Source organism: Amia ocellicauda, chromosome 1, assembly GCF_036373705.1.
Source record: "Amia ocellicauda isolate fAmiCal2 chromosome 1, fAmiCal2.hap1, whole genome shotgun sequence".
NCBI classification, from domain to species: domain Eukaryota; kingdom Metazoa; phylum Chordata; class Actinopteri; order Amiiformes; family Amiidae; genus Amia; species Amia ocellicauda.
Window position 1 is genome coordinate 46371357 of NC_089850.1, and position 24363 is coordinate 46395719.

At 39.5% G+C, this 24363-nt stretch overlaps 1 protein-coding gene and 1 long non-coding RNA gene across 3 annotated transcripts in view; one reads left to right on the plus strand and one right to left on the minus strand.

The window, feature by feature from the left end:
* The first annotated feature begins 3068 nt into the window (after positions 1 to 3068).
* fndc1 (fibronectin type III domain containing 1) overlaps positions 3069 to 24363 on the plus strand; it is a 38650-nt gene continuing 17355 nt past the window's right edge. For both annotated transcript variants that reach the window (XM_066707207.1, XM_066707216.1), the window contains exons 1-10: positions 3069 to 3272; positions 11682 to 11876; positions 12882 to 12968; positions 15047 to 15229; positions 16113 to 16211; positions 16952 to 17075; positions 17492 to 17679; positions 19451 to 19558; positions 21113 to 21301; positions 21705 to 24071. In XM_066707207.1, the coding sequence (XP_066563304.1) occupies positions 3200 to 3272; positions 11682 to 11876; positions 12882 to 12968; positions 15047 to 15229; positions 16113 to 16211; positions 16952 to 17075; positions 17492 to 17679; positions 19451 to 19558; positions 21113 to 21301; positions 21705 to 24071 (3613 nt within the window). In that variant the 5' untranslated portion in view covers positions 3069 to 3199. The remainder of the gene's footprint in view (positions 3273 to 11681; positions 11877 to 12881; positions 12969 to 15046; positions 15230 to 16112; positions 16212 to 16951; positions 17076 to 17491; positions 17680 to 19450; positions 19559 to 21112; positions 21302 to 21704; positions 24072 to 24363) is intronic.
* Positions 16948 to 24363, minus strand: part of LOC136751535 (uncharacterized) — a 59028-nt gene continuing 51612 nt past the window's right edge. The window contains exon 4 of the long non-coding RNA XR_010817023.1: positions 16948 to 17032. This is a non-coding gene — a long non-coding RNA (uncharacterized LOC136751535). The remainder of the gene's footprint in view (positions 17033 to 24363) is intronic.

Genomic DNA, 24363 nt, shown 5'->3' on the forward strand with positions numbered 1-24363 from the left:
AATCATTTCAAATTGGTTTCTTGAACATGACAATGAGTTCACTGCACTAAACTGGCCCCCACAGTCACCAGATCTCAACCCTATATAGCATCTTTGGGATGAGGTGGAACGGGAGCTTCGTGCCCTGGATGTGCATCCCACAAATCTCCATCAACTGCAAGATGCTATCCTATCAATATGGGCCAACATTTCTAAAGAATGCTTTCAGCACCTTGTTGAATCAATGCCACGTAGAATTAAGGCAGTTCTGAAGGCGAAAGGGGGTCAAACACAGTATTAGTATGGTGTTCCTAATAATCCTTTAGGTGAGTGTATATATATATATATATATATATATATTGTAAATATAGATATCCTTCATATGGGCTGGAACAGAAAACCAACTGTTATTTGTATGATATAAAAGTCCAGACAGGCTGTATAAAAGCACACACTAAGCAGCCCTTCAATTTTTAAAGAAACAAAAGACCAGTGGAATAAAAGAGGCTGACAGAGATGTATTTGTCTTCTGTCAGAGAGACCTTTAAGCTGTTTAATATTTAAACTGGAAATGTTTCTCCAATTCACTAAATACCATCAATAACAATCAAGTATTTCAAGTAAGTATGGTTAATAATAATCATTATTATTAGAATTTAAAGTATGCTAAGATACTGCCGTGTGCATGTATTAGTACATTTTGCATGATATTTTACTGGATATATTATTTTTGTGGTAGTATTAAGGTAAATAACAGAGAGTATGTTCATGATGGTGTGTTACTTACTGTAAGATAATTAATAATAATAATAATATAAGCTTAAAGAGCATTTATTATTATTATTATTATTATTATTATTATTAGTAGTAGTAGTAGTAGTAGTAGTAGTAGTAGTAGCCTAATAGTAGTAAAAAATAATGATTTTGTGTAAAACAAATGTTAATTAGTAGTAGTAGTAGTATTAGTAGTAATTCATATTAATTACAACCTTAAATTAAAAAGAGATATTTACAGAATATAGGATAAGGATACTTATTGGGAATGCACAAAAGTATGTAGCTAATGTTTCTAACAAAGTTTCATAATGCCAAAGCTGCAACAGAACTGGTAGAATCAAATGATTACAATAGAATAAAGAAAACATGGAAACCTGAGTGACATTAATGGCTCACATTTATTTTTCACATTTAAAACTAATACATACATGCAATTAAAATCAACATCAGTACCAAATGTCCAGTAATCAATGCTTCAATAGATTCAACTTTTTCATAATGGTGTGAGAATTTGCTATAGAATCATTGACACATTAGGTAGCAGTTTGAAGTTTCCTGACACACTAGTGCCCCCAAGTGGTTCTATGGCAAGCCAAATTATCATTTAGAGATATCTTCAAATATTTCAAGATATCTCTAAATCATTTAGAGATATCTGCAAATGACTTCCTGTATGTAGCCCAAGATTATCACTTCCTGTTAACTTGTTCATTCATTTCTATGTAACTGAATAATTTGGCTTGCCATAGTGGTTCCGTCTCACAATATCTCACTCTTAGCACAGGATTTTCACTCCAGTAAATGTCTGCCACAGTGCATTCAGTTACAGCAGAGACTGGAGATAGGTGGAACCACAGAACTCCCAACACACAAGGTATTAATTTAGCAAGCAGGATTATTTTAAAATAAAACATATCCACATGACGTTATGGTTATTTTTGCACATTTTGCTGATATGCATGTCAAACACCATTATTACACACACACACACACACACACACACACACATATACAGTGAGGGAAAAAAGTATTTGATCCCCTGCTGATTTTGTACGTTTGCCCAGTGACAAAGAAATGATCCGTCTATAATTTTAATTTAATTTCAAAAAAGTTATAAATTGATTTGCATGTTAATGAGGGAAATAAGTATTTGATCCCCTATCAATCAGCAAGATTTCTGGCTCCCAGGTGTCTTTTATACAGGTAACGAGCTGAGATTAGGAGCACTCTCTTAAAGGGAGTGCTCCTAATCTCAGCTCGAAACCTGTATAAAAGACACCTGTCCACAGAAGCAAACAATCAATCAGATTCCAAACTCTCCACCATGGCCAAGACCAAAGAGCTGTCCAAGGTTGTCAGGGGATCAAATACTTTTTTCCCCCACTGTATATGTAATTATTTACTAAATATATTGAATACCAGGAAAAAAAATATATAAAGTGGCTCAGAAATTAATATGGCACTATCAGTTCCCTCAGTCTAATATAACATGACTTAAACAGCATACATGTGGTTTCACATGTTGCATTTAGTCTTCTGTGAGACGCAGATACTTCTGATCACTTCACTTGATTCAGTGATTCAAGGAGACAATCTTTTTCCTTGTCCCTGACTTTCCCAAGAGCAGAAGCTTATATTATTGCCACTGTGTTTAATAATGATGATTTAAACCACATGGTTTGGGTACGTTAAATCAACTGGAACACTAATCTTTGCATACATGCAGTCCTGGGGGAAACACTGTTGAGCAGGAAATATACCCCCATTAACTGTTAGGACTGTTTGCATTGGCAAAACCAGTGGACAGTCAATATAAACGGACACTGTCAGATATATATATACATATGAGCTACAGTAATAGACCTGAAATGAGGTGGGACAGCTTTTTCTATGCATTAACAGAATGACATATCTGGAATAAGTACCCTTAGTGGCCCACACTGTGGTTTTTGCCAGGAGCTGGTCTGCGTTATGTTGGTCCGTTTCCATGGTTGTGAGGCCAGGGCAGCATTCCTCGTGGTTTTGTCTGTGGGTAACACACAGAGCAGCTTATCCACTTCCACCTCAGGAAACAGAAAGGCCAGTCTGTATCAGCAGCGACCGCAACTCTGTGGCCCATACTGCAGATCTGAGGCCATTACCCCTGCCCCTCATTGTTTCGGTTATCTGGTTTCGTGCCGCAAATAGAGCCTGTGAATGCCAGCCTGCCCTCTAAAGTGTACTTGCAGACAGATCTGACACCCGCTGATCCTGCTGCCGTGATGCCTTCCAGACCAACATGCTGAGCCACAGTCCCACCGGCTCCCAGAAGAGGGAGACAGAAGGAGAGGAATGGCAGGGATGAAAGATGTGGCTCTCCTCGCAGCAGCTAATGCACTCTGCTGAGACTGCCTGGGTCTCCTTTACTGTAGCACTGAACTAACAGATTCTCAAGCTATCTACAATGGCTCCAACGACAGTAAGGACTCTCTGCGCCCTTTTCATCCCACTTCTTGCTCTCAGCTCCACAGTGAAAGGTAGGCAAGCAAAATAACATCTTCTGCAGCTTCACAGACTCCACTTGAAAGGGACTGTATAACTTTTATATGTGCATGACACAAGGAGGAATACTTTTTTGGCAGGGAAATTTGGGAGAAATTTTCTGGTAAGGTATTTTTCTTTAAACATTTTAAATTTACCTTTATTGAAAACTGTTCTGCAATATTTCTAGCTTTTTGTGTTTTTCATTGTTGTTGTTCTTAATATTATTATTATTAACAATTAATGTAGTTGACTGATTTATTTTATTGGTAATAGTATGTACAATTGATTTATACAATTATGTAACATTAATTAATTGTACTTAAGGGGTTTGGATAAATAAATAATAATCTCTTACTTTTAAAGTGATTAGCTCTAGAGGAACGGTTGAAGCGTGGGTTGGAATGCAGTCAGACTGATTAAATCTTCATTTATTTAAGTCTATTGGCAATGCTTCCCTATGATAATCAAAAATGTTTGTGAAAATGATCATAAACAACAGGGATCTTTTCTAGTCCCTGAATCAATTTAAATGTATATTTTGTGTCATTTGGTGACTTTTGTGTACTTAGAGAATGAGCATTATTCTGTACTTTATCCATATTCTGACCTTATCAGCACATGAATCACCCTGTTTGTGAATAGCATTGCACTGACTTCAGTTTATTGAACTGTGTGGATTGTGTAAGTGTAAAATAATAAAAAGCCATTCTCTGTGGGACAAGCAAAAAAAGATAAAATGCTGAATTGCCTTTAAAGGAATAAAATGACGCCTTTTCCAGAAGTTTTGCTAATGCCTACTTCACATTTGCCAGCTCAAAATACCTTGGGAGTTGGACCAGAACAATGAACAAACACTTTAATCTTCTTTTTTTTTTCGTATTAATTAAAAATAGCGTTCAACCTCGCATGGTTTGCTGTTTTGACAATACATTTAGAAATACATTCAAATTAGAATTTTGCAGGTTTAAATAATGTTGTACCAAATGTACACCACTCACCCTTTACATATACTGGGAGCATTTTGGCTGTCTTCTGATTCAGATGACTCTTAAGTGTTATTTCTCTGACTTGTGCCTCTGCTTTGGGCACTAGCTAACCTGGTTTACAAGGAAAACATAAATAATTACGTTTTATAGTGAACCTCACTGTGCAATTAACAGTCCTGTTTAGCTTCAAGTGATGCAGAGGATTTTTAATGCTTTTCTGTTTTGTTTTCACTACCCGTTAAGAGAAGATGAGTGTGCTGTGAGAAACTCTCCAGCTGACAGGACTCATATAAAACAGAATACGCTGCATGGTTAAGAGAATGCATTTCTGGACGATTGCGCACCCACCCACCAAATATGCACGGAAAGATTGATCTTTAACGGTGAGCCTTCAGAGAGGGTGATGTACCTTCTCACTGGCTTCTCACCTTTGACACCAGCATTTGCTGGCAAAATTGCAAATACTTCCCTGATGGGAGTGTGTTGTGTTGTACAGGCTTTAGATAAAAGTGCTCTTCAGTACCTGCTGTACAAAGACTGGAAGTGGTAGGCGATTTTAAACCCTGGATTAATGAGTGTGAGAGTTGAGGATACATGTTGCTATAGGTGGTTAGTAAATGAGATACTCCCCATGCAATCAAGATAAACTACTATAAAAGCCTTCTAGCAGTCTGGCTCTAGGTAGTTCATACAAATGTTTTTATACAAATGTGAAGTCAACTGGTTAGACATTTCTATAAGATCTGAAAAGCCATTTCTGAAGTTTATTTCTTCAGTGGGTTAATTTCATTTTCGTTTCCTCCCTGAAAAGTCCACCCAGAAGCATTTTCATATAGATATATATTTTTTAACGTTAACAAGCAAGTAAAATTATCTTCCAAGGAGAAATAGCAGCTGAGATTGTGTTTAGAGCATGTGGAACAGGATCTGTAACGTAAAGTAAATATTATACGTACATCTCCTTTGTGTAATTAATATTGAAGTTTTATTCCATCTGTGTGACATTGTGTATCGTAAGAGCAGAGCTCAAGGGGTAAGCCTTGTGGAGAGTCGCCTTACTCTTCTGAATAAGCATGATTTGCAGCTGCAGACTCCTTCACTCCCAAAGTGAGCTAATAGAGATGGCAGGGAAAGCACAAACCTATTGAGTGTTAATGTCTGCCACGTTACAAATATCTTGATGTCTGACTTCAGAACTCCTGCTTTTGGAATATTTTTTGAGTGAGATCACATATAACACAGGACTAGAGTTAGCAGCTGCTGAGTTTAGCTTCTTACCACTGAAACACTTGTTTCCATTTAATTATAAGCAGGATAGCGGGAGGACGGTCTTCCCACAGCAGAGACACGGCAGTAAAGCACTTTAAATAATATGTGAATGTAATTATGTGGTTTCCAGTCATTGTTAAAAATATGAAGAGTCAGCATACATGTTACCAGATTTCTTTGTTGTTATTTCAGTTTTGGAGATGCTGAAGCTGCATCAATATACTGTACCTCCATTAAAAAGCCACAGTCATTCGATATGTAGAATATAACTAGACTCAGTAGCAGCCACATGGACACTGAAGCTGGTATCCTGTCTCTCTGAGGTTGGGGAGGGAAAGTTACGTCGTGTTCCAACAGGTTCAAAGAATTCAATCTGTCTAATGCAGAACAATATGGACTTCTGGGAGGTAACCATATTCAAATTCTTATAAGAGATGAACGAAATCAAACTCAAACCACAGCTTTAAACTGAACACCAAGACCATGACAATGATGACACAAATATAAACTCAGGTCAAGCTGCTTTAATGCTGAGAGGGGAACGCACAGGATTTTAGATTCAGCAAGACAGAAACCTCTTGGTTTTCTCTCAGACTGTGGAGCTGAAAACCTCAACATCATCCAAAGCCAAGTGGACTGGCAAAGCAGCCTGGACTGAACGGGCAGCTGGAGGACTGTTGTCTAAATGTCCTTCACTCACACAACTAGGACATTGGCCTGATGAAGCTAGATTTGGCTAGAGGTGTTTAAGTGTACAGGCACCAGTTTCTGTTTTTTGGTGCTTTTTTAGCAAGATTTGTAAAAGTGTTTTATCTTTCACCGCTAGGAAAGTAAACTGTTGAAAAAATAAAAAGGTTTTCATTGCTGACTTTGTAGCTCCAGTTGAGCTGAAAGTGCAGACATGGCAACAGATGTGATATGTTGCACTTGATCTGAACCAGGCAACATGTTTTTTTTTTTAACAACCTTCAGATATCCTGACATGCTGAGGGTGGAGATCTCTTCTCTTGTGTAACACCAGGGGTCACAGTTGTATGGGGAGGCAAACAGGCACACAAACCAATATAGTACACACATAACCCAATACAGTATACACACAAAACAATATAGTACACACACAAACCAATGTATTATGGCCTGTTTGGCCCCCCATACAGTTGTAACCAGGACGATTGTTTTCTTTGGCTGACATTTCCCTCAGAAGCAATATGAATTGACAAGCAGGAAAAACTTAAACATAATCAGGGTTCAGAAAAGTAGAACAAACTACATCAGGGGAAATATGTATTATAAGAGGTAAATCCCCTGTTTCTCAAATATTAACTTTGGAATATGAGAAGTAGTAGTTCAATTGGTCTGAGGGCAAGATTCAAAGAAAACTTTAAACCAGCGGCTACAGAAAACCTCAAACCTGTAATTACTGGCAGTTTAATATGTTGTCAGATTAGCTTGTAAGGCAGCGGGTAGGTCACAGGCTGGCTTTAGTCCAGCTCAAAGTGTATCCTGCAGTGAATTTAGGTTCACATCTCTGAATGATTTGGTACAACCTCACAACTGATCAGTCTCACAGGGGTCATGATTTACTTTACTAGGCCATGTAACCAGAAACTACTGGGGCAAACTTTGCCATCAGGGAGATATCAGACCCATTAGCCAAGTTAAAAGAAACTATGTGATGTTGTCTGTGTCTGTAATAGTGATTTAGATACAGCTAAATATGACAGTAAAGTGTAGTGTGGTGTACTGTGGTAAAAACACAGTCAAGTGTAGTGTGGTGTACTGTGGTAAAAACACAGTAAAGTGTAGTGTGGTGAACTTCAGATTCTGTTCCTTTGTTTAAGTTCCATTAACTGCAATTTGATGATCGCACATGCCTCTATTATATAATTGCAAACACAGCACCTCTGTCTATTCTCCGTAAAGTAATGTTTATCCTACAATCCATCTCCTGCTTCAATATGGGCTTCTTGTAACGGTCTACACAAGACAGTCGTGATTGGAAAGTGACTGTAATACAGACCAAGCCCTGTTAGTTTTTTAAAGGCACGTGCTTCACTTTAGAACCGAAATAGTTTGGTCACTATGAATGATCGAAATGTGAGAATAGCCTCTTTCCACTGTTTATTTTACTGAGAACAAAACAAATTGTTTACCATGAAACTAGGATGACTTTTGATGTGTTTTCAAGTCTGACCGAAAAAGACAAAAAATACAAGAACAATTATCATTAAGATATTTGCAGTTGCTTGATGACTTGATCATCTTACTCGTTTAGAGGTATTGGAAATATATTTTCACATTTCAGTTAAGAACGTTTGATGCCACCTATTTAAATTGGAGAGGTTCTTCTGAAAGATTTCATTTTAGCTGCACTGATACCCTCCTAACCAGGTGGTTGGATCTACCGTCCCTCCTGTTCTGGGGGACAGAGTTGTGGCCCTCCAATTTGCGCTTTCTAACAGGAAACACCAGCCTCCACTCCTCCTCACACTGTTGCTTGAGTGTGGAAAAATAACTTCAGTTATATCACATCTTTCAGCCACAGTCAGCCACAGTGCAGATATATTATGTGATAGGTCGATAGATAGAGTATCTACAGCCAAAGCCCTACTCTCCCCTGAGAAACATTTATTTGTACAAGTTCAGGCCAATTTTGCAAGTAAGAAATCTTTTAGTCCTACTGATTTTTTAGTTTTGGAGTGAAACAACACATTAGGATTTTAACAATCAAGTCCTAGATGCAGCAAAGGTTATTTCACATGAACAGATCAACACTCTTATATCTACAAGCTTGCATGTTAGGGAATATTTATTAAGTAGCCTTTCCTTGTTATGACATGGATCCCAAGTTTAATTGGCTCCTCTAACAGGTCGCTTCTTTCATATGAGTTCAATTTAAGCATTTAAACAAACAGAGGAGTGAATTGAGTGATTTTACTTGTTTATGTGCACGTCAACGATGAGAAACAAAGGCAATGTGAAAAACTAAATTCATCAGTTGAAATAGGAAACGTCTGTGTAAAAAATAGAGTTATGAGGAGAATACTAATTAGGGGGACAAAACAAAATGGAGCAGAGGTGAAGAAACAGTGGCAGACTTAAAGGGGTGACAGGAAAGGCTAGGTTGTTACACAGTAACACAGTAAACAGACTACACTGCAGGCTTGCAACAGGGCAGGAGATTGTGTCTGTAACTTATACAGTCACAAGTCTAGGTCCTCTCTTCTATAGGTAGATGAGAACACACACATGTTCACTACACACACAAATGCCCACACTTGCACACAAACATGCTCACACACGCACACACCCACACATGCTCACACACTCACGCACGCTGACATACATACACACAGGCTCAAACTCGAGGGGGACTTTACATTTGCAAATTCTGAATGATTTATCAGATGGAATGACTAGTAATCCCAGCATGATACCTAACATGCTATAATGTTCCCTGCCTCTGCTGGCCTCCACAGCAATGAAACATACTGTACTGGCTATCCACACTGTTGTTTTACAAGGCCAAATGGTGCAAAGAATATTACATAGTAAACTGTAACAGCTGCTGGCAATGAAAGTAGACCCACACGCTTTCTTTTTAAAGGCATGGTTTCTAACCACTTTTCAGTTGTTGATAACAAGTCCTCTGCTCAAGAAAATGACATAACGCATCATAGGTTTATTGACATTGGCTGTGTCAGATTACAGCTGGGCGGCTCGGTTCTGTGGAGGATACTGTTGTAACAACCCTGTCTTCAAGGTGTTAATGGCACAGCTCCTGCTAACTGCCTACAGTGGGTGCTAGTTTGGTGCCAGTTTCTGCTGTTCATTTTCAAACTGTGACAATCAGTCACTATTTAGTTAGTTGACCCCCATCGATATTTCTTAAACAGCATGGCTTCATCTAGTGGAAAATCACACTCATGGCCTCCTTTGATGCTGGTCTACAAATTTGTTTTCATGGCAGCCAATGCATAGATGAGAATATTATCGATATTGCATGAGTAATCAAGACAAATGCAACAGGCGTAACATTGTGTGTGCTGACACATTCTGATTGATATTTTTTTACATCAGACTCCCTTCTCTCAACTGCTTTTGATTATGTTAACTGATTTCAATATATTAAACAATCACAATGTTTACTTGTAAAGGCTATGCCTTCTATGCTGCACTTTAAGCAGCAGAACCGAGCTTCAGTTGCCCAAGCTTTAAATTTTAGATTTTAGATGTTTTCTGACCCATATAATGCACAGAAGTGCATTGATAATTTCTCAATCTAATCTGGACCTTAGAGTCTAGTGAAAAGTCAGGCAGATTTGAGGGACCACGCCTTGGTCCACACTGGAAACAGGGGTTTAAGGTCACACAGTTAACTTTAATTCTAATGATTAAAAGTTAAATAGATATTCGATTTAGTGACACATTAAGTATTTTCTGGGCTCATATTGGACCATAATTACATTCTCTGTGTTTTCACTTACTGCTGTTTGGAAGCCATTGTTTGAAAACGGGGAAAGCCCAGGCCTGTCTGCTCAATGAACACATGTTCCTCCGTTGGTGAATGAAACTCTGTGGAGATGGTGGAGCAGTGAGAACACCCTGTCCATTACTGCTCTCTGTGCAGAGGCCATATCGTCCGAGAGGGCCCTGGATTGTTGATATATACTTAGCAGGGAAAAGGTAGTTAGAAAACACATATATTTATGATTAGGGGTGCATGTTTCCATCTTACTTTTATTTTTGTTGCTCACAGGACTGCTTTCCGAGATGGCTCTTTCCTACCACAATTCAAAGCACCTCACCTATAATAGCTGCTCAAGGTGTGCATCACATCTAGTGACAAGAAAATGAATGCACAGGTCACTATGAAAACTGCTGAAAACTATTGCAGTGCAATGAAAAGGACGCTGGAAAAGCAGAGGGGTTGTCAGGTTTTGGATGTCTCCCATGGAAAGTTAAAGAAGGCAGAAACTGAACATTTTGAGCAGATGGCACAATTGCACTTTTGACTTGCTGTTGGTCATTAGATGTTTTTAAGAACTGAGCAATGCTTGCATAATGGTTTCTATATACAATAACTGTAGGACTATATGTCACTGTTCTGAATTGAATCAACAAAGAAGATACCGTATCCTATTGTTTCCTTTTCTTGGGTCTCTTTTAGTTGTGTCACTTTCCTCCCACTAAAATGACATCTTGCTTTGAATTCCTTGTAGATTGTGTGTGATTATTCTGGAGCAGAGATTGTTTAGTTTGGTTGACTGAATTTTTTCCAAACCTCTGGTGTGTGTGCAGCTATTTCTTTCCCATGATGCGGTTGTGTCTTGATTGGTCTAGAAGTCAGATGGTACAAAAAAAGCTTAATAAGCTCAGTAAAAGCTTAGACTGCCGTTTTAATAGCATTTAACATTTCAGCAATTCTTGGCCTCTTGTTTTGGGTAACGCCCTGCAAAATTCAAAGGGTTCATTTGACTGATTTGAGTGAATCAAGCTCCTGCAGTGGGAATGATGTAAAGAATATTAGTCGATGCTTTGCCTACTTGCTGACAACAAAGCACCATTACACCCATACTTTCACTGATGCATATAAAACATGATTATAATGATTAAAATAATTATGAAATTTCAATGGCATGAATCTGTGTGTGAATGTGTAACGGGTGTCCCTGAATTGCTAAACAACATCTGGATTTTCTTCTTGTAGTTTCACATATTCCCAAGAACTGTGTATTTCAGCTCTGCTTTGCACAGCTGGACTTTGTGGGCCGCTAGCGGCAAGTAAAATCAGGCAGCCTACCGTCCTCTTCATGAAAACGCTGCATACGCTGTTTAATTTGTGTCCCACTGAACTGTGTAAAGCTAATTACTTGCGGTCCATAGTGGAGATCATTTGGAGGCAATATGCAAACTGAACCAACAGCAAAGCAAGAAAAAGGGACAATTTGAAGAGCGTCCCTGCGGCAACACTGTTAGAAAAGTTTTCAGACAGGAGAGCCTAGAACAAAAACAAAATGAAAGGAAAATACTCCTCCCCTTTTGTATAATGGGTTTGAACTTATTCCCTGCGGTTTCCACACAAGGCCAGAATGAGCCGCCCTGCAGATAATGTACGTCTTGAAAAGTCTTTCATGTGTTTTATAGCCAACCGCCCCCAGAGGCCGAGGAATGTGAAGCTGCTGCCCACTGATAAGGGCCTGAAGGTGACATGGGACCCTCCAACAGACTCTGACACAAGGCCCGTTGGGCACTACAATATCGGCTATGGGACATCAATGAAGACTCTGCGCTACATTAAAGTGGATAAAAATAGTCAATCCCAAATACTGGAGGATGTAGGTAAGAGAGATAATATGATTACCTATTTAAATTATGTGTAAATTACTTACTATAATGACTATATATAATTAATATATACATATTTTCATATTTTGCTGTGCTCATGCATTGCTTTTAACACTTGATTTTAATGAGTCACACTTTAAGATAATGAGTACCAATTCATAATTAATTGTTGTATGAATACAACAGGAATAACACATGAATACCTTATGCCAGTGGTTTTCAAACCGGTCCTGGAGTACCCCCTGTCCTGCTGGTTTTAGTTCCAACCAAGGTCTTAATTGCTAAATTGAATCCTTAATTGACCTAACAAAGCAATATACCATTCAATTAAGTAATTAAGACCTAGGTTGGAACAAAAACCAGCAGGGCAGGGGGTACTCCAGAACTGGTTTGTGTAGCACCTGGAAAGTGTCATCACAGTGCTGCAACCCCACAATGTGTTGAACATGAGGAGACGCACATTTCCAGGCTTGCATGTGAACCAGCGAGCTGCACACTGGGCTGCGCTCTCTGACAAGCAATTGACCCACAGATCATGTGCGAGTTTGACTTAACAGCCAAAAGCTATTTGGTTTGGTTAGCTTTTTTTTTTTTTTTTGCTCACACAATATGTTTCAAATATTACAAAATGTCTGTCTACAATCATTCTCTTAGTCTACCTTTTATATTCCCGTGTAATTCCTTTTAGACTTCTTTCATCTACTCTTACCTTTTTGTGAACTTCTACTTTTAATACCACATCTGTCTCAGTGGTTCTGCCTGTACCAGCTGCATGACTCATTTACATTCATTGGCTTTTTAGGTTGCTTTTATTGCCACCTGGGTGGCTATTTGAAAGGCCTCGGGGCTTAGCAATATACAATGTTCTCGTGTTTCCATATTGTTCTGTATACACTCTGAACAAGCAGGAAAACAGCTTGGGCTGTCTCTTGCTGTCTGAAGTGTGCTTGCCGATGTAGGTGCTATTTTGCAGGTTCTGAAATTAGCAGTGTGTTTCAGAGGCTGGTGTTTTGCACTTTTTGAAGATGACAGCTGAGAATGACGATGGACTGAGCCAGCCAGTGTACAGAGCGGAGACACCTCAAGGTAGGGATCAAACATCAGCAGAAGTCATAGCCACACAAGCAGAAATGGAAAGTGGTGAATTTATACAATTTCTCAATACTTCTAAATAATGTATTTCTGCTCATAAATGGGATTGTCTTTTAACAAACTATGTTAGACAGTCTTATAAACAGGAATCACACAGTGTGTCTTAAACTACCAACCACTTAAGGATTAACAGCCCTGGTCTTCGCCTTCATCAAATAGCAAACCAACTGGAGCCAAATTGTGAATTCTAAGTTTCTTTCTTGAGAACTTCAATTAATTATGTTGCTGCTGAGAGTCAGTAGAGCACCTAATTTTAAATAAGCTGATTTCTCTACACCCCGTCTGTACTCATTTCACTCAAAGGTTTCCTCTCGGCTGAATAACCGTTTATCCAACTCTGAAAACATTTAATTGATAAATAAGTACAGCTTAATGAACAGTATTTATCTAAGTAAATGAATAACTTGTTTCAAATTAAGGGGGCAAATACTTTTAACATGTATGTGTACATATTCTTAGAGATAAGACATTTGTTTGGAAAACGTTTTGTTAACACAGAAAGATTTTATGAAAAACATTTGAAGCCTTGCAGTACTTAACACACAGAGCATAAAGTACTGCAAAGTAAGAGAATAAATTCCTATTTCTATATGTAAAATATATATACACTGATCAGCCATAACATTATGACCACTGACAGGTGAAGTGAATAACACCGTTAATCTCGTTATCATGGCACCTGTCAGTGGGTGGGATATATTAGGCAGCAAGTGAACATTTTGTCCTCAAAGTTGATGTGTTAGAAGCAGGAAAAATGGGCAAGCGTAAGGATCTGAGCGACTTTGACAAGGGCCAAATTGTGATGGCTAGACGACTGGGTCAGAGCATCTCCAAAACTGCAGCTCTTGTGGGGTGTTCCCGGTCTGCAGTGGTCAGTACCTATTAAAGTGGTCCAAGGAAGGAAAAGCGGAGAACAGGCGACAGGGTCATGGGTGGCCAAGACTCATTGATGCATGTGGGGAGCAAAGGCTGGCCCGTGTGGTCCGATCCAACAGACGAGCTACTGTAGCTCAAATTGCTGAAAAAGTGAATGCTGGTTCTGATAGAAAGGTGTCAGAACACACAGTGCATCACAGTTTGTTGCGTATGGGGCTGCGTAGCTGCAGACCAGTCAGGGTGCCCATGCTGACCCCTGTCCACTGCCGAACGCACCTACAATGGTCATGTGAGCATCAGAACTGGACCACGGAGCAATGGAAGAAAGTGGCCTGGTCTGATGAATCACGAGTTCAAGGTGTTGGATCTCAATCCAATCGAGCATCTGTGGGATGTGCTGGATAAACAAGTCTGATCCACTTACAGGACTTAAAGGATCTGCTGCTAACGTCTTGGTGCCAGATACCACAGCACACCTTCAGAGGTCTAGTGGAGTCCATGCCACAACAGGTCAGGGCTGTTTTGGCGGCAAAAGGGGGACCTACACAATATTAGGCAGGTGGACATAATGTTATGGCTGATTGGTGTATAACTATATGTCTATTTATTATTAGGAAAATAAACACTGTCCTGTTATGATGTTTCCTCTGTGTGTTGGCTGAAATTGAGTTCTAAAATATTATGTGCATGGAATTAAAATACAACCGCTTGCACACAGAAAATGTGCTTGAAGTTTTCTTAACTAGTTGAATACAATAATTAGAAACATTCAAAAGGATATGGAGATATCGTGTTTGAGACAACTATTAAATGGCTTCCAGATAGAAAACATTTAAACATGAATGTACACAGCAATTTCCAGATGCATTCACATCCTGTGTTACCATGTTGCTGTGTTGTCTCAGTGAGTTTCCAGTTAATCGTTACACACTGGCACTCACTTCCTTGCAATGCAAACCAGAACAATATATTACACTACAGACACACAGTTACAAGTTTAAACAACCCCCTGTCTTAACTGAATTTAATCTGCACAATTTTCTCTAGGCTGAATTATGTTTAAGCAATGCCCAATGCAACAGTTTGAGTAATGTCAGATGAGACCCAGGCTGTGTCTGATTATGTGCTGTTTTCAGAAACGATCAAGGCAGCCCCTGCTGAGGACAGTGCGTCCTTGCGACCAAGACCCCCAGCTTCATCAGGACCACGGCAGCCAGACAGAGTGAGAGGAAGCATTCTGAGAGTCCCTCAAAATGACAGGAGAATGGATTATATGTCTTTACGAGAGAATCGAAGATCTCACGAAACTCGAAAACTTGGTAAGAGACAGTTACTTAAAGGGTCACAAAATATGATCAGAACTTTGCATGCCTGCTATGGTATATTGGAAAACATAGTCCTTCCTTTCCATTATGCTGTAATGAGAATGTATAGGTCATTTTTATTATTTTTCAGATCAAAATTTTGAAATAGAAAAATACAATTTCCTGCCTTTCATTTAATAAAATAATTGGTTTTCAACTCAGGTTTCGACTTTTGCTCAGACCAAGGTCATGCTTCTGTTGAATCATGCTAACAGGTCACTAGAACTGGCCAATGTAACTAACAGACACAAGTGAAAAATACTGAAACAATGTAAACCAGGGACAAACTTCCCATGAGATCTTTCAAGAGCCTTTATGTTTTATAGCAGTGGTTCTCAGTCCTGGTCCTGGCGGAACACCGACCCTGCTGGTTTTTGTTCCAACTGAGCTCTCAATGACTTAATTGAACCCATTAATTTAAGTAATAATATCCTAAATCAGAGCCTTTTAATTATTTTTAACAGTAGGGGTTATTGGGGAATTCGTTTTTTTATCAGTTTAATCACAATTTAAAGAGTCTAATGTAATCAAATTACTTCAATAAAGGGTTCAATTAAGTAATTGAGAGCTCAGTTGGAACAAAAACTCGCAGGGTCGGTGTTCAGCCAGGACCAGGATTGAGAACTACTGTTACATACGACTACATTAGCATTTTTCACTCCACTTTGTTTTGATACAAGTGGTGTATATAATGATCAGTATATAACTTGTGTATCTCTATAATGTGTATAACAGCACATTTCAGAATATGTTTTAATACTGGTTTTCTTGTCTCCTGTAGTTTCTTGATGTGAATGTGTAAGTAGTGGATGCATTTAGTATTCCTTTCTGTTCATAGCATCTGAGTCGGTGTATGTGGTATCACTGCAGGCACAGAAAGCACTCGGGCAGAGCTCACCTGTACACAGGCCGCTTGTGACCAAAAAAAAGATATCAGGTATGTGGAAACTTGATTAGCTGCTAATCTTGATCAGCTGCAGGTCAGTGAAAATGCTACATGGGTTTGGCATTTTAATGCGGTCCATAAAGTTCAGCTCTTGGGACTACATGCATCTAGATGTCCGGCTATGGTCATGTTGTTGCAGCTGGAGATGAGATGGGCTTCTATCTCGCTTTGTTCATTGCTGGCTGGCTAAAGGCCGGGGCTGGGCAGGCTTTCATTTCTATTCTTGCCCCCCCAATTCCCATTCAGATTATTTCAAATTTATATATTTTGTTCTCTCTCAAAAAAAGTTAAATGGTGCTCTTTCAATGTGCTCTACTGCCTGAGGTTTGATAGGATACAATGCTCAACTGAATGTTTTTTTCAATGAAATATCAAAAATATCTAATTTTAGCCATTTAATTCCTTTGTGCTGTGTTGCTGCTCTGCTTATAGGCCTAGGCACCGGACTGCTGCCACCGAACATTGACAATGGGAAAACAGACACTATAAAAATACTTCATACAGTTCTGACAGTTTCAAATGTTTAATTGAATGGCATTATGTGCTTTAGAAAATAGAAATTAGAAAATCACAACATACTTTTTTGGTTATGTAATAAGAGCTTGGTTCAATGACACACCCCCTTACATAGGTCTAATCAATGATAAAGAAGAAACCTGTTGCACTATTCACCATATTACATTGCAGATGATAAAACATTGATCACAGAAACATTTATCTGTGGCCTGCAGATCCTGAAGAAGTGTACGAGGCAAAGGATATCACTGTTCGAGTCATGTCTCCTCAGTCAGTCTTTGTTTCCTGGATGGATCCTGCCATTGAGAAAGAGAAGGATGTGAGCGGATCCTCATCAAGGTAAGACTGATGGGGGCTAAAGACTGCTCTGAAAGGCACTTTTTCTTAATGAGCATTTCTGTCACAAGCAGCAGCAAAAGGCAAGAAACGTCAAGCGTCTTTTTAAAGCCCTGCATTGTTGGCCAGAGGAGATGCAAAGCAGAAGTTAGATGGAGGCGTAGTTGGCCGACAGGAAACAGTGAAAATATATATAAGCTGTGGAATCCGATTCATTGTTCAAGGAAGAAGCAAGATCAACGCGTTCCAAAAACATCATGCTTCTAGCAACTAAACAGCTCCAAAAATAAACGAACAAAGGAGGGTGACTGATCTACACAAAATAATGTCAAGAAGAATGGGTAATTAAGAGCTGCTGGGCCTTGTTGGGCCTGTTCTCATCTGCTTTGGAAACCCTTGTCCTGCTTTTGTCTTTGCAGGCACTATTCTGTCCGCTACCGAGAGAAGGGAGAGTCAGCGAGGTGGGACTACAGAGAGACCACTCAGCGAAGAGTGCTGATAGACTCCCTCTCTGCCGACAACATGTACGAGTTTTCGGTGAGGATTTCACAGGGAGAGACTGATGGCAAATGGAGTGTGTCGGTTTTTCAGAGGACTCCTGAATCTGGTAAGTTTCCATCGTAAAGGTTTTCCAGATCTATCGAATCAAACAGTCAAGACAGTTCATATCATTGCTGGATGATGATCTATATCAGTGGTTTTCAACCAGTGTGCCGTGAGATTGTCAAAAATATTATGTAATTGTTTTTGTCAACTTCATAACTGACATTTTTTGTTTGCCAGACTGAATGTGCACCTGTGATGAGTTGCAGTGCTATCAGTGGTACTGAAACGCAATTGATTAAATTGATTAAAAAATGTGGAATTCGTTTTTATCTTGAACTCTGCTTGTCCTTTTTCTAGGTTGGACTTTTGGACGAAATAGTTAATGTGTATGTATGTCCTTGCCCTTTTGGTAGGCTTATTTATTTGATATGAAACTTCTTAAATTAACTGTGGATATATTTTTATCGTGCTCAGCTCAGGTGTGCATTCAGTTGCAAAACGTTTCATCAAATAGAATAAAACAGAGAGGACAGCATGTTTGATCCGTGTGCTATTGTTTTTCAACAATTGTAATGCCCTTTGTTACATTTAACCCATCCATCCATCCATGCATCCATCTTTGGAACCGCTTATCCTGGCGAGGGTTGCGGGGAAGCCGGAGCTGATCCCGGCAGGCATAGGGCGCAAGGCAGGAACATGCCAGTCCATCACTGGGCAACACACACACAGACAGACACAGACATTACATTACATTACATTATTTGTCATTTAGCAGACACTCTTATCCAGGGTAACTTACATTTGTACCCATTTATACAGCTGGGCATTTTACTGGAGCAATTTAAGTGAAGTATCTTCAGAATAGGGCAGAATAACTAGGTCTAATGAATGAATGTATGTGATGCAATGGAAGTATCACACACACACACACACACACACAGCAATTTAGAGAGACCAATCAACCTAACCCGCATGTCTTTGGACGGTGGGAGGAAATCAGAGTGCCCGGAGAAAACCCACGTGGACACGGGGGTTATGTTTAACCACTTAGTTGAATTAACTTGTTATAAGATATTGTGAACTGAACATATTTTGCTGTTAATTTATATTCACTGCAAATAGTTTTTAGAGTCTGGTCTTGGTCTGCCTGCACTAAATACATTATTTGTATTAAGTAATTATTTAGTCTGTCTACTTTTTTCCCATACCACTAAAGGCCACTCCTTGCACTTCACACATTTGTCCTTTTAATTACTCTTCTATTGACATATTTTAACACGCCATGTGTGTGTGATAGTAGTTTTAATAACCCATTGCCATTCAGATCAGACAATACCTAGTAAATTCTGTTTTTTTTTCATGTTGGTGTGCCACAAGGTTTTTGGTATTACCAAAGTGTGTCGTGGCATTAAAAAGGTTGGGAACCACTGATCTATATGATGTTGAGCTTTATGATTTTTTTTTTTAATGTTTCGCAAGGACGCAATTAAAGTAATGGAATTCAGACTTCTTTTCAGTACAGTACAATATAATATCTTGTAAAGGCTTTTATGTATTGCAGACTTGGAATCATTAAATATGTTGTGGTCTTAGCTGGAGAGACAGCAGATTTGATCCCTATTAAAAGCGACTTACACAAATGTTTTAAAAAATAACACAGAAATCACTGGCTTTCAACTCGCATGGCTTTGGGAAAATTAATTACAAAAAAACATTTAAGCATGTGAAGATAAATAGGGAAAGCAAAAAGCCAGGGAAGATGCTTCATGGGGGTCACAACTCTGAATAACAAGTACAGTAAATAGTTTAATTTTGCTTTGTGTCACTTTCAGCCCCTTCTGGTCCACCAGAGAACTTTCTAGTCAAGCCATTGCGAGGTAAAGGTACCGCTGTCACCGCGACCTGGGACCTTCCACAGGAGACCAATGGTAGAATAAGAGGTAAGTATCACATCACAGAGGAAAGCAATGCACACACACACATACATACATACACCATGTCTGTGCTTGAGGATCATGGTCCTGCAGCATTTACAGCTTTCTTTAATACCTCAATTGCTTTACGACTGAGGGCAGAATAACTAGGTCTAATGAATTAAATACTGTAATGTCATTCTTAATAGTAATTACAGAGGGGTCAGGAATGATAAAAACATCCTGTCAACTTTAGGCTATGATGGACTGGTATCCAGATGTTGAAGCGAAGGTTATAATCTTACTGTTTACTTACAACTTTGGGAAAATGTAAGCAAAACTTGCATACAACAATTTAATCATTTTTCAAACTGTATAGCTTGTATGTGATGCAATGGACATTGTTTTACATATTAAAACCATATGCCCTCAAAAGAGGCCATAAAGAAAGCCCATGAGGGTTGCAGGGAGTCTTAGGGGCACAAACATGCAATACAAATGACAGACACTACAGGAAACCCAATACAATGTCTTCAGATATATTTAAATGTTTGAAGAAATGGAATGGTAGTGCTTGTCAAACTGAGCCAATAGTAGGTACATATTGTAAGAACTGCTTCTTCACAATCATGAAGTTAATTCCAACTCTCAATTAGAAGTGTGTACCATTTTTCACTCTTATCTGGGAATTAAATTAGGCTGCAAATATGATTGTATGTTATTTTGAAACCTAAATTAGAGTAGAAATAGTTCTGTGAAGTTCTCTGTCTGCAACCATGACAGGCCAGGAAGCTATGCACAGGAAAGCTGCTTTTATCATGCCCATGTTGGATAAATATTTCAGTAGTCCTGAATCTCAAGTGTAGGGGAGTAACAACCCCCCTCAAATATTATATACTGACAAAGACAAGTGCCAAGAAAGATAATAAAAGGCCAAATGAGGGGGCTGTAAGTCATAGCTACATTTCTTGGTGATTTCAGTTTTTATTTATTTAAGCATTTTTGTCTCTCTTTAAAAGATGTGTACATGAGAGGAAACCATAAATACCACATTTATGAGTTTGGCTTTACTATTTTTGTGTCCTTTTGAATATTATAAAAACAGACTGTAACGAATTCAGTAGTCCCAGAGCTGGTCTTTTTGTGATGCAGCTGCACAGGCTACTGACAAGCAGTGCCAGAACAGCGCAGCAAGAGAGAACCAGAACCCAGAAAGACCTTTGGAAAATCTATAAAGATAATGATTTTGTGTGTTTTTTTCCCCCAGTCTACATTTCTGGTGGTTTTATTAATCATATTTACAAGTTAATAGCTACACCTGGTCTGAATAATAATATATTTGTTATAAGTAGCAGTAGCACAAACATTCATGGACACTCTCCAGCTTTGTGTTTCAGGTTATAAGATGCATTAGTGCTCCAACTCTTGAAATAAATTTCTCAGAGGTTGGGCTGGGTTCATGCTCTGTCAAAATGCAACGTGTTGTGAACTGGAATTAATTTGTTGACGTCTGATTGTTGTTGTCTGATTCATTCTACGTATAAAGTGCCCACCTTCTAACCGTCTGCCAAATCATTTCAGAATACATCCTTTCGTACGCCCCCGCCCTCAAACCCTTCGGCTCAAAGTCTATGACCTATCCGGGGACGAAGACCTCTGCCATAGTGGAGGGCCTGCAGCCTGGGGACCGCTACATTTTCAAAATTCGTGCAGCAAACAGGAGAGGACAAGGCCCTCAGTCTAAGGCTTTCAGCGTGGTTATGCCAGGAAGTAAGCATCACTCCCATGTGCTGATGTCATCTCTTCATACAACATCTTTGCTTAATCTCTTCACTACATGAGGCTGCTTATCTGTCTATATTTGTAACCCAATTGATGCCAATCATGTATTTTGCATCTCAAATTGAGTGCATGTTTCAGGGGAACCCAACCCTGGACTGAACACTTACAGATTATTGATTATTATCTGATTATTGGGAAGTGTTTTAGAATGCTCTAATGGACAAGTCTGATTATTGTCTGAATGTATTGTTATTAAGCTACTTTGAATGTCATAGAAAAAAATGTTTCTTAATATACATAACCAACTATAACATAACCACATACAAAAAAGTTCTGAGACTCTTTTCTCATGAATCTCTTTACTAAACAATATGTTTCTTTTTCTTGCTAGCTAGCACTGTTGCTTCAGCATCATCTCAAGACTCCAAGGTCCCTAACAGTCACAAGAGGGGTCAAAGTTCTTCTAGGACATCTTCATCTTCAGTATCTTCTTCACAATTACAAACTGATTCTGCAGCTCGGGGAGGCTCTGATCCTCAGTCGGCAGAAGAAGACAAAGAAGCTGATCCACTAACGCCAACACATTCCTCCCCGTCTAGAAAAGTCCTTCCCCTTTTCCCATCTAGATCATACCACAGCATATTATCTTCTGTACGATCTCCTGTTAGGAACAGCGCTAACACTAAAACAACAGGCACGAGTTCACCTTCACTTCAAGATAAAGACAACGAAACAAAAGATTTAAATGGACAAAAACCGAACGCAGAAATTTCAAAAGCTCCTGATTCATATGAGGATTTGGAGGAAGAGCAGAAAGAAGATATAGAGGTGAAACTTGTTGTGCCTTCAAAAACTGTGGATAGTGACTCTCATGAAGGTGCACACAACAAGCATTCCATTCCCGTTATAGATCTCAGCCCTTATGATTCTAGTCTCGATTCCTCATCATCCAAAACATCCTCTGGATCACTGCCAAGAAACCCAGCAAGCAGGTCTTTCTCCCCTGTTCAAAACCCACACACATCTGCTAACACGGAGACTAAACAAATTCGAAGACCTAGTTCCTTGCCCATTAGAATATCTCAGTCTCCTACACCTAAGGTAGACCCCTCTTCCACTTTGTCTAACAGCCACACTGATAGCTCGCATCTCAGTAGAAAGGAACCAGTTGAGCACAAGACAGAAAAAATACATTCATCCCCTTCATCCAGGCACTCTTCATTTTCTAAACCAGATAGGTCTTCTGTGCCATCTTCAGGAAGTGCACGAGCGTCTGTTCCAGCAACTCGTCATGCTAGTTCTGGTGGTCACTCCAGAGGTAGTTCCACTGAAATAACAGGCTTAGTCCAGTCACAAACTGTTCCAAATGAAAGTGGATCTAGCAGGGTTTTAACCAGTCAACTAAAACCTAGTTCTTCTGCAACTGTAGCTCAGTCGACATTGCCAATAAGTGCCCAGAACCCTAGAGGAAGGGCCCAATCATCACACAGTGAGCACTTGTCGCAATCAGTGGAGAGTGATGATGATTATGAAGATACTGAGACTAAAGCTCAGGAGGAGAAGCCAAAGCCGTCAACAAAAACAACCTCCTCCTTGTCACCCGCTGCTTCTACACCTGTTCACCACGATGGCACCCAAAACTCTCATCTTGGTAGTAAATCAATTATTCCAGAGAATAAGCGTACACTAATGCCATCAAAATCTCTTACTTCTGGGAGTGCCCGTTTACCTTTTTTAAATCGCAATCATAGGCTGAACGTGCAAAACAGACAGAAAACAAAGGCAAGCTTGTCATCTGGTCAGCATAACACTCCAACACATTCAATAGCATCTCGCACAGCAGCCCCAAAAACAGTACAACATTCTGCAGCTTCCATGAGCCAAGAGACGGACGAACATGTGAAAATCCCCATGTCTGCATTCCCTGCGAAGCCTGCGTCCTCTGGTTCTTCAGAGTCTCTGGTGCCAATCCAACATTCAGTTTCAAGTGGCTCTACAAATCCGGTGTCCTCCTCTCATACCAGTTCTGTACTTCCATCCAAGGGACACTCTGACTCACTCAATAAACCTGACCTTGAGAAGCCTGCCTCCCCAGGTGATGAAGATGATGATTATAATTATGATTATCATGAAAGCACGGAGCTATATGGTAAAGATGGAAAACAAGTTCCAGAAGCAGAGGTGCCACGGGTTCCTACCTCATCTTTAAGCAAACCTCAGAAGCCATTGCCAGGCAGTACTCACAACACTGAGAGAGACATCAGTCATGGCAGAACCGGTTCATCTTCTGTCCCATCAGTCAACCATCGGGCCGCTGGAGGTTCTAATGGACGACCTCGGACTCTTGTACCAACAAATAGACATATTGGTCCTAGATATTCTGACAGGTCACTTCCCTCAGAACATGCAAAGGTAGGCTCCTCCAATCCTGTCGTCGCATCGTCAGGTTTGCCATCATCTTCGAGTTTTGCACAGCCAGCTGTTGCTCCAGCTCGAGGCAGGATCTCAAATGGAGGATCTCCCCATGTTGCATCATCTCAGTTGCCTCGCTCATCTTCCAGGCTTACCTCTAGTGAGAGACTACACACTGCTTCTTCCTTAGTACCAAACTCTTCTCCATCCCAGACCTCATCTGCCTCTCAACCCGCTCTGCCCTCAACTCGGAATAATGGATCAAAGAAACGCATTTCTAGTCACATGGATAGTGCTGCACGAGCAAAAACAACTGGAAGGGTTTTGAAACCTAGTTATGAACAAGGTAATATATTTGACTGTCTATGTTTGCCTCCCCTTGCCATTAAAGGATAGTTCTACCCTTTTTTCTTGATTGGCATTTTATTTACTTTCAAGAGACTGTAATGCACACATGCAGAAGCTACTATTATCAGAAAAATAACATTCTGACTGAAGGGTGTTTAAATATGTACATCTATGAAACATTTATGCACATGAACACATCTGAAACAATCAATTTAAACTGATGTCTTCTTATTTTAAAATGTGTTTGAAAGAAATATACATCCAATGTTACTGAAACTGTTGTAAAGCAC